Genomic DNA, 17,390 nt, shown 5'->3' with positions numbered 1-17,390 from the left:
GTTTCACAACAGTGATTGATCAACATTGGTAGGGGGGCTTTTCTTGCCGGGAGTCCCCCACACCAATGAAATTACAAGTTCAAACCAAAATAACAGTGACAATCACAGTAACAACGATTCCTGTTTACTTTCCTTTGGGAAGAGCAGCTGGATTTGTTGGCTACCTTCCTGTCCTCTGCTGTTTGTCCCCACTGATGCTGTCTAGAGCTTATTTGTGCATAATTGTTTGAATATTGCCCCCCCCTTAGATTGGGAGTACACAGAAATGACTGTCCTTTACCTTTCTTATATTCCTCAATTCTTTTTTTTTTTCTTTTTCCTTTTGCTGAGGTAGTTGGGGTTAAGTGACTTGCCCAGGGTCACACAGCTAGGAAGTGTTAAGTGTCTGAGACCAGATTTGAACTCGGGTCCTCCTGAATTCAAGGCTGGTGTTCTATCCACTGCACCATCTAGCTGCCCTGTGTCTCCCAAATCTTAACATAGTACTTGGCATGCAGTAGGTGCTCAATAAATGTTCACTGATTGAATTCAAACACTTTCCTTTGAATCTTGTGTGGCAGGTGATGCAGTCCCGGGCAGCGCACCCCCACCATGAGTGGAGCAGGAAGGTCCCAGTTGCCCTACCTTCACAGGACTTGTGGTCAGCTGCCAGTCGATATCCAGCATGGCACTCACAGTGGGCCACCCCTCGGCGGGCTTGACATTTGTGCATGCAGCCTCCATTCCTGTCTGCGCATGGATTCCGTGCTAGACGCCAAGGAGGAGAGAGAAGATTAGAATCATCATTGTCCAGACATGGCCCTTTTTGATGAATGAATGAGATGATGAATCAAATCGGTTCCAATAGAGCAGTAATGAACTGAACCAGCTACACCCAGCGAAAGAACGCTGGGAGATGACTATGAACCACTACATAGAATTCCCAATCCCTCTGTTTTTGTCCACCTGCATTTTTTATTTCCTTCACAGGCTAATTGTACACTGTTTCAAAGTCCGATTCTTTTTGTACAGCAAAACAACTGTTTGGACATGTATAAATATATCGCATTTAACATATACTTTAACATATTTAACATGTATTGGTCAACCTGCCATCTGGGAGAAGGGGTGGGGGGAAAGAGGGGATAAATTGGAACAAAAGATTTGGTAATTGTCAATGCCATAAAATTACCCATGCATATATCTGGTAAATAAAAAGCTATAATAATAATAAAAAAGAATTGTCATTGTCCTTATGATGGGGAGCAGAGGGACCAGAGACAGATGGGGCAGAGCCCCAGGTAACAGGAGAGAGAGAGAATGCCAGGTAAGAAGAAGGCTTTTATTCAGCAACTGGCACAAAGATCTGGGGGTTTTAATAGACCACAAGCCCAACAAATGCCCACAGTTTTAAGAGGCAGAGCATTAGAGATTGGGAGGGAGAGGCAATGGCCCTTCAGTCTTCTGTCCTGGACAGAAAACTTCTGGAGTACCAGTTCAGTTCTAGGCCTCCCAGTACAAAGTAATGCAGGCATTAATGGAAAGAGCCCCGGTTTGGAATTGTAGGACCTGGGATCAAGATTTGCTTCTGATGATTATCTGTGCGAGCTGGGCAAATTATTAACCCTCCCTCAGCCTCCATTTACTCTTCAATAAAGTTCAAGTAGTGTAGGAGCCTCTCAGTGTTCTCCCTGAGATTCTACGTCCAAAAGATGATGTTGTGGAGACCAGGCCGTAAAAAGGATCAAATCATGAACCTGGGGAGGCCTTGGTCAGGAGAGTGTGCATTTAGAGGTGCCTGGGCAAGAGGCTGGTCTTGTCCTGCTCGGCCCCAGAAAACACAATGGTGAGTGATGAGCAAAAATTACACACAGGCAAAATTCACGCCCACGTTGGAAAACCTCCTGGTAGGTAGGAGCATCCAAACATTGAATGGTGTACCCCAGGAGGCCTAACGCTGGTCAGCCCCGAAGCTCTTCAAGCAGACATAAATGACCCTCAGGCTTTGTTCAACCTGCTAGACTGGATGCTCTCTGAAATTGCTTCCACTTGGAAGCTTCCGGGAGACAGTCTTTCCATCTCTATTAGAGAGATCACTACGTCAGCCCCTTCCCTTCCTGATGGGGACAGAGAAAGGACATCTACAGCATCTCATTCTCCCCACCCCTCTGGGAAATAAGTATGGCTGAGAAGGAAATGCCAGAGAGAAAGGGGAGTCAGGAGTTCCTCATGTTGCTTCTCACCTAGAGCTGCCTGCCCTGCTCATATTCTCAAAGGGACCCTTGCAGAACATATATTATCTGGAGTCTGGTTTCCTGGCTAATCCCCCAGAGCGGCTGGACACAGTGTGCCGTTAGTGGAAAAACAATATGAAGAGCTGACGGAAACGTTTCCAGCAGAAACCTGGCACTTTCATCCCCAAACATTAGTCAAGGGGGGAGACAAGAGCCTGATCTCTTTGGGGGCTCCTGATTTTTTCATTTCTCCAAGGCATGCCAGGTGCTGACCGATTCCTGAATTCGGCCTGATCAGCGGCAAGCAACATCCTCCTGTTCTCCCCACCTAGTGGTGTTTGGTTGTTAAATGCCCCCATTTTCTCTTCCCCCAAGCCAACAAAACTGGTCACCCTGTGTCTCTGGGAAACTCTTTCCCTAAGGCCTTAATGTTACCCCTTGGGGAGGAATCTGACTAGAAGTGAAGGAGAGGCCAAGGAGGGTTTCCCAGCACCCTCAGCTTCCTCTCCACTTCTTTTTGGTTGGCTCATTGGGACTTAGATTTGTACCTTTCCAAAGAAGAAGCCCCTAGGACTTTGGGTAGAAAGGTCAGCCCCAGCTCTAGAATCAAGATGGCGGGATGAGAAGAGAGCAGGAATTCCCAGAGTATAGCTGATTCTTCATAATTTTAGAAGAGAGAAGAGAGGGAAGAAAGAAGGAAATAGAAAAGAAGGAGGGATAGAGGAAAGGAAGAAAGGGAAGGAGGAAAGAAGGAAAGAGAAAGGAAGGAAGAAAGGAAGAAGGAAAGAAACCATAAATAATGAAACCAATCCTGGAACACTGTCTCTCTCCAGGAGTATAAGAAACTTAGGGGGAAAATTAGATAGCTTTTCTGAATATCTCCCAACTCTCTTGGGATCACAGAGCCTTGGGGTCTGAAAGGGCTTCATCAAATTGAATTTATACATGTTGCTACATGTTTTGGTCATTGGTCTGAGTAATGCAGAATTTATGCATATTGGTGCATGCATTGGTCATTATTTTGAGAAGTTAGGAGACAAAATGCAACTTCTCAGTAGGAAGTGATTAAAAAATAGTCTCGCCTGAACCCATGAGGAATGGGAAAAATAATTTTTAGACCTCTTCTCCCTCGCTCTTTGAAGTCTAGTGTTGCACACTTGAGAATTACGATATTTCAGAGCCACAAGTCCAGTTGAATCAACAAGCATTAAGTACCTACTATGTGCCAGGTTCTGTGCTAAGGCCAGTGATGACTTCAGAAGCCATTAAATCCAATCCACAGAATCCCTTCTATGATAATCTCTGGCAAATGGCCACCTGGCATCAGCTTGAAAAAATCCAGTAATAGGAAACTAACTCATCACCTTGAAAGGTAAATTATTCTATTTCTAGCGTTTCAACTTCCAGGCCCCAAATACTTGAAGGGTTGTGTCCTAGAAAGGAAACTTAAAGAACATTGGGTGGAAATTACAAAGATTTACAAATTCCAACTCAATGTAATTGAAAATTTTCTGACTCTTTAAGAGTGTGATGTATTATCTTGGGAGTTAGTGATCCCTCAATAAAGGGATCTCAGAGCAAAGGCTGAATCTCCATTTATCCCGTGTGTTGGAGAGGGCTTGATTTCCCCCGATCACTTAGCTTTAGTATGCCTCAGTTTCCTCATCAGTTAAAATGAGGAGGTTGAACTAGACAGCTCTTGAACTAAGAGGCTGTGATTCTGTAACTTGGAGGCTGCTAACAGGGGCAGTATATAGACCACTGGATCTAAAGTCAGGGGTTCATTCAAATGCAGCCTCAGGAACTTACTAGTTATGTGACCCAGAGAGAGAAAACTCTGTTTGCCATAGTTTTCTCAATTATAAAGTGGGGATAATAATAAAACCTGACTTTCAGGATTGTTTTAAAGATCAAATGAGATTATATTTGTAAAAAATGCTTAGCACAGGACCTGACACATACTAGGTGGTTCATAAATATTTATTCTTTCCCTTCCCTCCCCCTGCAATTCCAGACTCTAAGGACAATAACAGAACAAAACAAAAAACTACAACCTAATAAGTCATTTTTTCCAACCATCTCCACCCAACTTCTCAGGTAAGATGATTCTTAAATCACTTCCACAGGGAAAAATCTAACCCGTTTTCTGGTTTTTCCCCATCCTTTTTTTGTTTCACGCATTCCAGCATCCCAAATTCTTCATTATTTGGACATTTTTTCCTAAACTTAGCCTAAATTCCACATGCTACTGCTTAAGCGTATGAAGTTATGTTTTTCCTGGCTGTATCTATTTTTGGATTTGAGAAACCATAAAGGAAAGGGGGAAAGTGTGAACTTAGAGGGCCTTGAACCTTTGGGGGTGAAGAGACAGGCAGACAGACTCACACATGTAATTTATGCCATCCACCTGAAGCTGGAAATGGGCCTGAGGTTGGTGTTGATGTTGTATGATTGAACATAGTTGGCATCCACCATTACTGATGGTGCAGGAGTAGATGACTGGGATGACAAGGGACTGAGTCAATGACAAGGGTCATTGACTATCATGCAGGTCATACAATAACAAAGTCAAAGGCAGAACTGAAGCTAGTACCCAATACCCTGCAAAGGCATTGCCCAAGAGTCAACTACATTAAAAACTCTTGCCCTTGAGAAGCTTCCAAGAATAGTTAAATTATAAATTAGATTTCTTCCTTCCTTCTTTCCTTCCTTTTTTCTTTCTTTCCTTCTTCCTTTCTCTTTATTTCATTCTCTTTCCTTCTTTCCTCCATCCCTCCCTTCCTTCTTTCCTCCCTTTCTCTCTCCCTTTCTTGTTACTTTCCTCCCTCCCCCTTTCCTTCTTTCTTCCTTCCTCCATTTCTTTCTTTTTTTTTCATCTCTCTCATCTTCTCCATTCTTTCTTCCCCTCTCTGTCTCCCCTCTACTCTCCATCCTCCCCTCCCCCCTTCAAAGTTAACTGACTTGCCCAGGATCACTTAGCTAGAAGGTGTTGGAGGCTGGATTTGAATTTAGGCCTCCCTGACTCCAGGTCCAGTGCTTTATTCACTGTGTCACCTAAATGCCTCATAAATTATATTTCTATAGTACTTTATATTTTAAGAAAAAAGGCATAATGAATAGAGAGCTGGCCTCAGAGCCTGGAAGAACTGCATCCAGATCCTCCCTCACTTAATTTCTCTGAATCTCAGTTTCCTCATCTGTAAAATGGGGATAATAATAATCCAGTCTCACAGAATTGTCTTAAAGCCCCAATATTTGTAAAGTTTTTTTTAAAATAAACTTTAAGTAGCTGTAGAAAATGCATTATTACTATCTCTTATAATATCATCCACAAAATGTATTCTTCACAGTAATTTTAAGACGAAGCTAATAAGGTTATTTCCCCCCTTTTAGCGATGAGGAGGTTCAGAGAGATTCGATGATTTGTCCACTAGCTGAAGTGAAACTTTTCCTGATGGTCCTGGTTGGCAGTGGTTCCTTCCTCCCCTGGAGTCTCCTGGTACTTCTAGTCAGGACCATTCAATTCAGCCCTGAATCCTAGAATTATCCATGGGGGAATTGTTCTGCAGCTGCTTCCCATGGAAGTCTTATCTCCTCAATGTTACGCCTTAGGAGCAGAGGTCATGTCTCTGAATCACCTCAGAGGCCATCTGGTCCCACGTGTACCGAACATGAATCCTCTCCATGCCTAACAAGGGATCACCTGGCCTTAGCTTGCTCATCTCTAATGTAAGGCTTCCTACATTGAGATGACTTAAATTTTTCCTCATATCAAGCCAAAATCTGGCCCTTTTTTGCATCTTCCATACATCCTAGTTTTCCACCTTGATAGCCCTCCAAAGAGAGTAATCATTCTGACCACCAAACCTTCTCTTCTACAGATGAATCATGGTCAATTCCTTCCATCAATCCTCACGTATCATGAAGGCCCTTCATCTTCCTACATGTTCTCTGGACACTCTCCAATTTATCAGTGTCTTTTCCAAACTGGAGTACCCCAAATTAACCCGGTATTCTGAATGGGGGATGATCATGACAGAAGACAGAGAGATGATTATTCACTTCCTTGCCTCTCTCCACAGAGCCTAAGGGGACTTAGCTTATACTCTACATTAAAAAAAATCCAAATCCTTATTTTCTTTGCACAAACTTCTGTTGAGGCACATCTCTGTATTCTTTGGTGGATGTTTAATAATTCAATATTTTATCAATATATTGATCAATATATAATCAAGTTCTTTTTACATGTAACAATGATTAAATACTGTGAGAAATTTCAAACTCAGCACATGCAAAATAGAAGTCATTGTCTCACCTCTGAAAACCACCAGTGTGCACACTGGGGTGGTCTGCTACAGTGGGGAATAGTCCCACTTAGGAGTGGGAGACAACCAGCTCTCCATTGTTTTAACTCAATCACTCCAAATTGCTCCCAAACTAGTTCTCAAAGACAGACCCTGTGGTTACACTCAAAAGGATGCCAGGAATAAGCCTACTTCCCCTACTTCCCATTCTAGGTCTTGAGTTCCCATCCAAGGTGTTTCCTTTCTACATGGCGACTCACCCATACAGATAGGCTATTTATGCAACCAGCTGCTCAAAATCATAATTTTCAAATCTTAAACAGAGACATTTCCTTAACAATAAAGCAAAAGAAACAATAATATTATGGGTAATAATATATTAAAGGAAATTCATAAATAATAAAATACAGCAAAATATACATAAAAAGCCAGATCACATTATCCCATCAATGCACCCTTTATCTGTAATGAAGAACAGATGCATCCAGTGGCAAGGAAATACAAAAAGAAGGGAGAGCTGTGTGCTCTTCTCTTTTATTCTCTCCTCTTTCTCTCCTCTTTTCCCCTACCCCTCCTTTACTAGCCTTTACTAGCTCCTCCAGTTTGCTATTAATGGGTGTTTAAATGACAGTGTTAGCTCTTAATGAGAACAGTTTTCTTTAAGCCAGACAACTGCAAAATTCGTCAAACCGGCTACCAGTGGGCAGTGCCATCAGTCACCCACCCACCCACCCAGATGCTGGGCTGCACGATCAGAACTCAGTTTACAGTAAGTAAAACAGCAGAGGCAGATACTCACAGGGCTACACAAAGAGCCCTTTCTGCTTTTTTATTCCACGCCAGAGATGACAACAGAGAGCAAGAGGTCCTTAGGAGTCCCTTTACCTTTTCCCACCTCTAGGAGGTCCTAAAGAACAACAGGTTCACTAGAGCTCTTGGTCAATGACATCCATTCTTTCTCCAACCAATCAAGATTTACTCAGATGACGTCGATCAACTAATTTCTTCTAAATCTAATCCCAACTTTCCAGCTTTCCCTCCCTCAAATTATTTCCCCCATTCTTCATCTCAGTTTCCTTTGCTGTTCTCCTCCCTACAAAGACCTTATTAAATGAGAGCCTTCTAACTTTTGGTGACTTGCCATTCACTTAAAAAGTGACCACTGTCCCAATCCTCCACCCCCTTTAAAAGGGCAGTCCTTTAAAAATGATAACCATCTCCAAATATTTATGATTTCACATTAGTCATAAATCGCAGATATGCAAAGTAGGTGAAATGCCCATCATGCTTTGCAGCTCTGACATCTTCAACAAGGTCTTCAATCTCTTTGGTACCGTTGAAACTGTTTCTCAACAATCAAATTTCCCTAGTTTTTAATAAATGAAAGATCTCTTCCTGCCTCTTTGTAACATTAGATTATTCCCCCACAAGAGAGTCATCACTCCACATTGTTGACAGAGATGAAAGTCCTCACATCTACACCACACATCATTCCCAGTCGAAATGTCCAAATTCTGTCTGAACGCTGTGCTTCTTCATACGCATGCATTAGCGGTGTATACAGAAACAAAGTCATTTTTCTACGCTTACGAGGCATGGAGATAGTCATAAATGACACTGGCCATATTTCATCCCTTGACAAAGAATAGAAATCTCCAGTACACAAACACATTTTTTTCCTGCTCTTTAAAAACTCATTAACCATCTCTTGTGAAAACAGCCTTAAAATGTAGAGTACCTTACACACTCAGATCTTTTCTCTGACCTCCCTTAATAGGGTGGAGAATACCCCATCCTCCCCATCACGCAGGCTCATGGATGAGACGTCATCCTTGACTCTTCACTGGTACCCACCTCATCCATCTCATATGTCACCTGACGCCCTGGTGCAAGCCTTTATCCCCTCACTCACAGACTACTATGATAACCTCATGACTGGTCGTTCTGCCCCAAGTCTCTCCCTTTTGTCTTCTCAGATGCTAAATTGATTTTCCTAAGGTGTAGGGATGACCATATCAATCCCTCCTCCCTATAAACTCCAGTGGTTCCCTGTGATCTCTACATTCACATATAAAATTCTCTAGCTTTTAAGCAATTTGTAAACTGGCTCAGATTAAAAAGCCTTTTATAATCTGGCTCCTTCCTACTTTTCCAATAGTTTTACCATACTGTGTACTTGATGATCTGACAACATGGGTCTTTTATTTTATCTCTTGTGTCTGTGTCCTACCTGTACCCTATGCCAGGTATGTTCTCCCTCCTCATCTCTGCTTCCTGGTTTTTTCCAAGACAGTTCAAATTCTGCAGCTTTCCCCAAGTGCTCCTATTCCTAATGCATTTTATTTATAATTATCTTCTAGTCACGATGAAAATCTTGTCCATAGGACTGTATGTACCTGCAATCTTGTATGTACAATTTTCCATATTGTCCCCACCAGGTAAACTCCTCGAGGATGGGGGGATGCATTTTGGTTCTCTTGGTATCACCAGCAAATGGCAAGATGATCGGCACACCATAAGTATTTAATTATGTTAACTATTGACTTTATATTATGCAAAAAGAATACTGAAGTACTCTTATTCCTTATTGAAATAAGGAAAAATGAGGAAGGAGAAAGCATTGATTATGGGGAATTTTAGAAAATATAGAGAAAACAACATCTGAATGGCTTTGAAAGAAGGGAATTCTGAGAAAGGAGTAAGGTACTTAAGGTTACATAGCACTTTTTTATTAATTATTTTAAATTTGTTTTTATTAATTTATATTATTTTATTTCATTATTTATCTATTTTTATTTTTAAAATATTGTACTTTTGTTAATTAATTTGTTTTTGCAAGGCAATTGGGGTTAAGTGACTTGACCAGAGTCACACAGCTAGTAAGTGTTAAATGTCAGAGGCAGGATTAGAACTCAGGTCTTCCTGAAAACAGGGCTGGTACTCTATCCATTGCACCATCTAGCTGCCCCATTCATTTTATTTAGAGGCAGCTATATGATTGGGACTGGGATCAGGAAGAGATGAATTAAATTCAGTTCACTTATTAGATGAGTGACTTTGGGGGAGTCATTTCATCTCTGTTTGCCTAGGAGGCAGCTGAGTAGAAAGAGTGTTGAACCTGGAGTCAGAAAGATGCGAGTTCTAATCTAGCCTTAGACATTTACCAGCTGTGAGTTCCTAGGTAAGTCATTTCATCTCTGCCTGCCTTAATCCATTGGACAAGAAAATGGTAAAACACTCCAGTATCTTTGCCAAGAAAAGCCTGTGGACAGTCAGGGGTTACAAAGAGTTAGATGCAACTATTTCAGTGGTAGGAAGCAAACTGTAGCCTAATTTCCACGCTGGTGTGCTACGTCATCTCTCATTTCCATCCTCCGCCTGGTGTCTTCAGCAGAAGCTGGAGCCGGGTCTCCCAGGGGCTCTGGTTTCAATCCATCTGAGCCACTGTGGTTAGAGAGATGTTCAGTCTGGCACTGGGGACAAAAGCCACAAGAATGTGGAGTCTGTCTTACAAATGGCTCCCTTCCTTCAAACTCTTGCCGCGGGCCCTCGAGAGCCACCCGTAAGCACAAAGCATAGGCTTTCTGGCTAGCTGAATTAGGTGGCTACAGGATGGTCCTGCAGGGAAAGGCAGTCTGGGAGAGCTCTTTTTTGTATTCTCTTTCCAAAGGGGCTCTGGAAGGGGGCATTCTGAATGTTGCTGAGCTTGGCATTTGGCAAGACTCAGGGAAAGCTGACCTTCCCCTTATTGCTTAGGCTCTCCCAAAACTGGGCAGCAGCCACGTTCCAGGGGCTCTCATTTAGGAAAGAGGGTTCTTGGGGGGGTGTTTTTATTGTTATGAACTTTCCTCAGAGCCTCTCTGGGCAAGAAAGCTGGGTTGCCTGGAAGGCGGGCTCTTCCTTTAATCTATACTTCAAACAAGAATCATGGCAATGAAAGCTGCCCTCCTAAACGTCCCCAGATGGAGTCAGGAAGCCATGTGAGATAGCAGAAAGAGTACGGACTTTGAGATCAGACGACTCAGGTTCAAATCTTGCCTCTACCTTTCTTCCTCGGGGCTCAGTTTCCTCATCTGTAAAATGTGGGCCCTAAATGATTATCCATTCTGTTCCTGTTCTGTTCTCCAGATCCAGTGTCACAGCAGCTCTGCCAACCAGAGGGAAGGCACCAACTACCCCTGCATTAGCAATGGCCCCCTTCGGACTTTAACAGTCTGAGAGGCTTATGAAGAGTCCGTCCGTTTTGTGTGTCATCTCCACATTCCTGGGGGCTCTGTTTATTTGTGTTAACAACACTGAGCACATTCCAGCTCAGAACACATAATAGGAACCAGAAGCTCCTTTCTGGCAGGGGCTGGTGGGCATAGGGAAACGGAGGGGGAGGGGGCAGCCAGGGGCCCAGCACAAGACCTGGGCTGCCACAGAGGACAAAGGAATAGAGAAACCTGAAGCTGGCATAAAGGAGGGTTTCCTCATCAGGCTCGGGGTCACTGGTTGGCTGGACTAGGGATGCTTTCCTGAGTGTAGATGGGCCACCACACCTTCAAAGAGTGGTCCCATGAGGCTAATTTGGGGGAAGGAACCAGGGAGCTCTGAAAAAAGGAAGTAGGGGAGCTAACCAATGCTCATCCTGCTCTCATTATTACCGTGGGGGACTTTTTTCTTCTTTAAACTTCTCAATAACGAGGCATCATCCTGCTTCCAGATGCTCCAAAGCTGAGTGCGCATATGAGCTGCCAAGCCCATTGTCAGCTGGTGCATCCCTGTGATGTGGATTCCCAGAAAGCCAAACGAGACAGATTTTTTTCCAGCACTGGGTTTTGTGGGGTTGGTGAAGGGGCCAATCCTTCCATGTGACCTTTGAGCTGGGGACAATGGCTACAATTCCACTCGTGGACACCAAGTCTTCATATTGTTCAGGAAGTACAGTAAAGAACTCCTATTCTGAAATTGGAAGTCTCGGATTCAAATCCTGCTGGTGGTGATTTTGGATCACTTGATTCACTTTGCCAGAACTCATTTTATAAGATGAGAGAATTGGATGAGATGACCTCTCAGGTCACTTTTAGTTCTAGGTCTATGATTCTATGACCTCTCTAGTGACCATTTTTTCCCTTTTTATAAGATGATCCAACCATCTCTCTAGGCCTCAGTTTTCTCATCTGCAAAATGAAAGGACTGAATTCAAAAGCTTCTAAGGTCTCTTAAATCCCCACATTGACCACTCTGTGAGGCGGTGAATGACCACAACAAAGTATTTCTTTCCCATTTGTTCCCATCCATAGCCAACACATTCATTCAGCCTAGCCAAATCAAGGCATTAGACAAACCCTTAACTGAGCAAAAAGAAACTGGATGGGGCCAAGAAGAAAAGAAGGCTGCAAGAAATTAAAGACTTTGCCCCAAAATAGAAACAATACCCCCAAACTGCACTATTAATGGATAAGTATTCCACACTTTATGGAATTTACAAGATTCTAAACAAGTTGACCATAAAATGAGTCCTATTTCTCCCAATTATTCCCACTATAAAATTGAGGCTATATTCCCACAGGAAAAAAACAGTCCCTTTGAACCTCCTGAGTTAAGCCGTTAGGTAAAGAACATAATATGGTAGCCAGAGCTGAAACCTTCGAGATCAGGGGAGCCTCTGCTAAATTTTTCTAATTCTAGAATCTCCTTTTTGTCATTGACTCCTCTCCCCATTCTTCTCTGAACAAAGGAATGGCTCCGTGTTAGGAAACCCCCTGGACTCTCTACATCTGCTATTTAAGGAGGCAGCTTCCTCTCCTCTCTCTTCCTGCCCGAGATCTATTAGAGCTCAGATGGAACTCAATTCTTTGCCACCATAGGTACCACCAGATGTGAACCTTCCCGCCTGTGGGACAACATGCCGGTTTCTGCTTAATGCTGTTTGCCTCAGTTTCCTCATCTGTAAAATGAGCTGGAGAAGGAAATGGCAAGTATTTTTGTCAAGAAAACCCCAAATGGGGCCACGGAGAATTGGAAATGACTGAACAACAAAAATTCCAAACCTACAAAGTAGAGATTAAAAAATATATTTTCACTACCTTCCTCCAAAGTTACAGAGAAGAAAGCACCTTGTAAATCATAAAACGCTGAAGAAATGTGATGTAGGATCAGAGAAAGTCAGAGATGGAATGGAGGGAGGGAGTAAGCATTTATTAAGCACCTACTGTGTACCGAGATACTGCACTAGGTGCTTTACAAATATCTCATTTGATATTCACAACTGCTTTGTGAGATAGCTGCTGTTATGATACTCATTTTATAATTGAGGAACTTGAGGCAGAAAGAAATTAAGTGACATACTCAATTAGTAAGTATCTGATAGTGAATTTGAACTCAGGTCTTCCTAGCTTGTCTAGCTAAAATGGCCTCATCAACCTGCACCTGGTTTAGGATCCTGTTCTATAAAAGCCCAGCCATTATTCAACTACTATTTAAATACTTTTAGTTCGGTTTCCTTGTCGGTTCCTAATTTTGTCCTAAGATCACAGACCTAGAAGGAACCTTAGAGGTTCATCTAGTCCAACTCTGAGAACTCCGAGGCTACGTGGGTTGCAAGTTTTACAGGCCCAGGGACTACAAAGCCAGGATTCTTTTCCATGCAGTCATATCTGACTCTTTGTAACCCTGTTAACCTCGATGATTTGCTATTTCCTTCTCCACTGACTTGCAAGATCACAGAGCCAAGAGGTTTTAAGGTTGAATTTGAATTCAGATCCCACTCCAAGCCCACTGCCTTATGTACTATGGCGCCACTTAGTTGCACCAAAGTGCAAGTCTTAAACTATTTCCATAGGAAAGAACCTAAAATGACAATCCTCTCCCACTCTCTGAAGATCAATCAACTCTCTTTCCTTCTCTCTCCAGGAAGCCCCCCTGAGCCCAGATCTATAGTTCTCACCACACAGAGCATGTTTTCTGATGTTCGCTCTGAGTTAAGAGCTTGGGTCTTCCTGTGCTCATGACAGAACTCCAAGTCAGCACAAAGTTTGCACCTACTGATGTCATTTGTATATTATGGGAGTTGAAGTACACTCTCCCCTTCTGTGCACGTTAGACCTGATGAAAGAACTATTGATAGAATGTGGCCATTATCTTCATTATTCCCTCCTGTCTAATCCATTCTCTTTTCAGAAGGGATTTTTAATCTGAAGACTAAAATTGGGTTTTTTAATAATATATTTTGGTAACTATTGCAATAAAATTATTTTTGTAATCCTATGTATTTTATTTTACTCATTCAAAAACATCATTCTAAGAAAGGGTCTATGAAACACACAAAAGGTTAAGAACTTCTGATCCAGAAGATTCCTTAAATTTGAGGCTTCAGAAACTTAAAAAAATGAATTGATGCTCTTGGTCTGTGAAAAAGTAATGAAAAATACCCATCCCTCCACAGAGGTGGGGGGTGTGGGTGAAGAACATTGCATACACTACCAAATGGAGTTGGTGGGTTAATCATTTTCCTAAACTTGTTTTTCTTCTTAAAAAAACAATTTGTTACAAGGGATGGCTCACAGGGCAGCTTATGAGGAAAAAATACATTCAGAAATGAGACGATACAAAAACAAAAGCTAAGAAATTTTTAAAAATAAAATGAATTTGTTTCCTGGCTCATCAGAAAGTTGAAAATTCTATAAAACATGTTTACTGAAATCTGAGGAGTACCAGCATTCCAAGTGCCTGCTGCTAATTGCTTTTAGATTCATAAGTAGCAAAAACTGAGATTTCCATTGCGTTCGGTCTGGGGCAGGGGAAAAGCACAGGATTTGGCATCTGTGGGTCTGGGTTCAAATTTCACCTTTGTTGTTAGTTACTTCTATGACTGTGGCTAAGTGGCTTAATTTCTCTGAATTCTAGTTCCTTCACCTATAAAATAATGAGTTTAGACAAAGTAGACTCTAAGGTCCTTGACAGCTCTAACTCTATTATACAATGATATTATCATTATCATATTATGTATTATTATTGTATAAACTATCACATACAATGATATATTATTTGGGAGTCATAAAGTATTTTATATTTTCTCATTTAAACCTCATGAATAACCTTGGGATGCAGGCATTATAGATATCATTCCCATTTAACAGATGAGAAGTCTAAAGCACTGAAAGGTTAAATGCCCATTTTCTACAGGTTTTCCCAGTTCTCTCTACCTCCTACCAATGACTAATACCTTCTCTTTTATATACTCTGTGTGTAGATTTTACATACAAGATTAGTCAATGAACATTTATTAGGAAAAAAAGGAAGGAAGGAAGGAAGGAAGGAAGGAAGGAAGGAAGGAAGGAAGGAAGGAAGGAAGGAAGGAAGGAAGGAAGGAAGGAAGGAAGGAAGGAAGGAAGGAAGGAAGGAAGGTTGGAAGGAAAGAGGGAAGGAGGGAAGGAGGGAAGGAGGGAAGAAAGGAAGGAAGGAAGGAAGGAAGGAAGGAAGGAAGGAAGGAAGGAAGGAACGGAAGGAAGGAACGGAAGGAGGGCAGGAAGGAAGAGAAGGAAGGGAAGGAGGGAAGGAAGGAAGGAAAGAAGGAAGGAAGGAAGGAAGGAAAGAAGGAAGGAAGGAAAGAAGGAAGGAAAGAAGGAAGGAAGGAAGGAAGGAAGGAAGGAAGGAAGGAAGGAAGGAAGGAAGGAAGGAAGGAAGGAAGGGGAAAGAGGGAAAAAAAAGAAAGAAAATATCACTACCAGGCAGACAGGTAGTACAATGAATAGAGCTAGAGCCAGGAGGATCTGAGTTCAAATCTGGCCTCAGACACTTCCAAGCTGTGTGACCCTGAGCAAGTAACTTCACTCTGCCTCAGTTTCCTCATCTACAAAATGAGTTAAAGAAGGAATAGGTCAATCACTTCAGTATCTCTGCCAATAAAACCCCAAATGGAGTCAGGAGAGTTGGACAAGACTAGAAAACGGCCAGACGACAATGTTAATGTGGTTTTCTAAGTCAATAAGTGGCTTACAGGATAGTGGTTCTGACTTCTATCTGAGTTTGACCACATCACCCTAAGGTGGCTTTGGGGGAATGTGTCTCGGCTCCTTGGGGGCCATTTCTGGGTAATGGCTGTGGTTTAGGGTTGATCCAGGCCTGAAGCCCAGGCTTTCCCCCTTGTGCCAAGAAGCGAACCTCGGCCCTCTGGGTGAGAACTAAGTGTGGTGTCTGGTGACTCCGTGCCACGCAGGCCTGGCATCGCCTCCAGTGCCCCAGGAGCTATAGTGAGGTTACTATCCTGGCAGGGGAAAGGAAGCCAAGACCACCAGCTCTTTCCCTTCAGATTGTGAACCCCTATCTGGAGCACTGGAGTCATTTTTGGGTGGGAGTTCAGTCTCTAGTTAGCTTAATGAGATTTTGAAGTTGCCTTCCTGGATCACTCGGTTTCCCATTTCTCAGTGACGTGTTGTACAATTGTGGGGCTTGGAGTAAGAAAGTCCTATGAAAACTGTCCAAGTCACTTCGCCTCTGTTTGCCTCAGTTTCCCCATCTGTAAATCGAGGGAGTTGGACTACATGGCCTCTGAGGTTCCTGCAACCTCTACGACTCTCCTTGGGCCTCTATTTTCTCATCTGCAAAATGAGGCAATAATAATGGTAACAACAACCTTACAGAACTAGTTCAAAATGAGATAAAAGATATAAAGTGTTTTACAAATATAAAAATACTTTCTAATTACTAGTCTATCACTATCAAGCTGTTCCAGGAGAAATCTCCAAACAGGAATAATCAATCAATCAACAAACTTCAGTTTTTCAATCAACAATTTTTTTAAACAAAGGAAGCACTGAATTTAGAATGTCAAATCTGAATACAAATTCTGAATATAATGTATCAACTTGGGGAACTAATTAACCTCCCTGGGCCTCAATTTCCCAATTAGTGAATGTGCGCTTAAGACACAGCTCTCTATAAATGCCTTTCCCATTGACTTTATCCACGAGGATCAGACTCATTTCCCAGGAAAATGGCCCAACTACGGAAGGCTCAAGGAATGAGGTCTCCCATTGCTAGAGAGAATGTCTCCAGCCACACGGCCTTCATAAGGCCGATGGTTCTTCAGGGAGACAAGAGACCACAGGGATCAGAGATATTCTCACTGACTGGATCACAGCTGAAAGGGATCTCAGAGGGCATCGAGTCTAATCTCCCCTAATTTACAAATGAGGAAAGTGCCTCTCAGAGTGATGGAATAATTTGTCTTGCATTTGCATGCAGCACCTAGTGCATGGCACACACCAGGAACTTAATTGTTTCTTGGCTAAATGAATGAAGTTTAAGGGGGGCACTAAAATCACCCGCCCTAAGAGTCTAGCATTCTGTCTTCCATGCCATGGACCACCCTTATTCTTCCAAAAGAATAAAGGCATCAACCCTGGAGGGTTCCTCTAGCCGCCAGGGTTCCATGACTTGTCATTCACATACAAAGGAGAAAACAATAATAATCCCGACACATGCAGCTGTTTTTGGACAGAGGGCCTGGTAGAAACTGGCACAGGGGCCACGTTAACCGCAAAGCTGAGGGAGGGGATGATGCATCCAGGGCACAGTCGGCCTCCCCTCTTGCCTTGGTTCCCATTCGTGTGAGGCACTGGCCAGGATGCCTCCCTGAGAGGCCCCCATCCCAAACTGGGTAAAGCAAGCATGTTGGCCAAGGCCAGTGGTCCAACTATAAGTCGTTGTATCAGCTTTTTATTTTTTCCAGAGAACCAAATCTGTGGCTTTTGAAACAATTCAGTTTATAGCAAAGAGGGCCTTGAGCTCTCCAAAATATTTTTGTGGCGTTGGCTCTCCATCTTTCCGTGTTGCCAACAGTCTTTTTGGTCAGTGTAGCAGTGCTGCTGGGTGGCTACTCGTGCTC

At 42.7% G+C, this 17,390-nt stretch overlaps 1 protein-coding gene across 1 annotated transcript in view; it reads right to left on the bottom strand.

Annotated features, from left to right (window-relative positions):
- The window catches only part of MEGF6 (multiple EGF like domains 6), a 376,924-nt gene that overhangs the window by 69,626 nt on the left and 289,908 nt on the right, over window positions 1–17,390 (bottom strand). Inside the window, 1 exon segment of the mRNA XM_074306481.1 lies at window positions 625–747. Within this exon segment, the coding sequence (XP_074162582.1) occupies window positions 625–747 (123 nt within the window).

This window comes from Sminthopsis crassicaudata, chromosome 3, assembly GCF_048593235.1.
Source record: "Sminthopsis crassicaudata isolate SCR6 chromosome 3, ASM4859323v1, whole genome shotgun sequence".
NCBI classification, from domain to species: Eukaryota; Metazoa; Chordata; class Mammalia; order Dasyuromorphia; family Dasyuridae; genus Sminthopsis; species Sminthopsis crassicaudata.
Note: the sequence above shows the minus strand (reverse complement) of the source record. Positions and strands in the feature narration are given on the sequence as shown.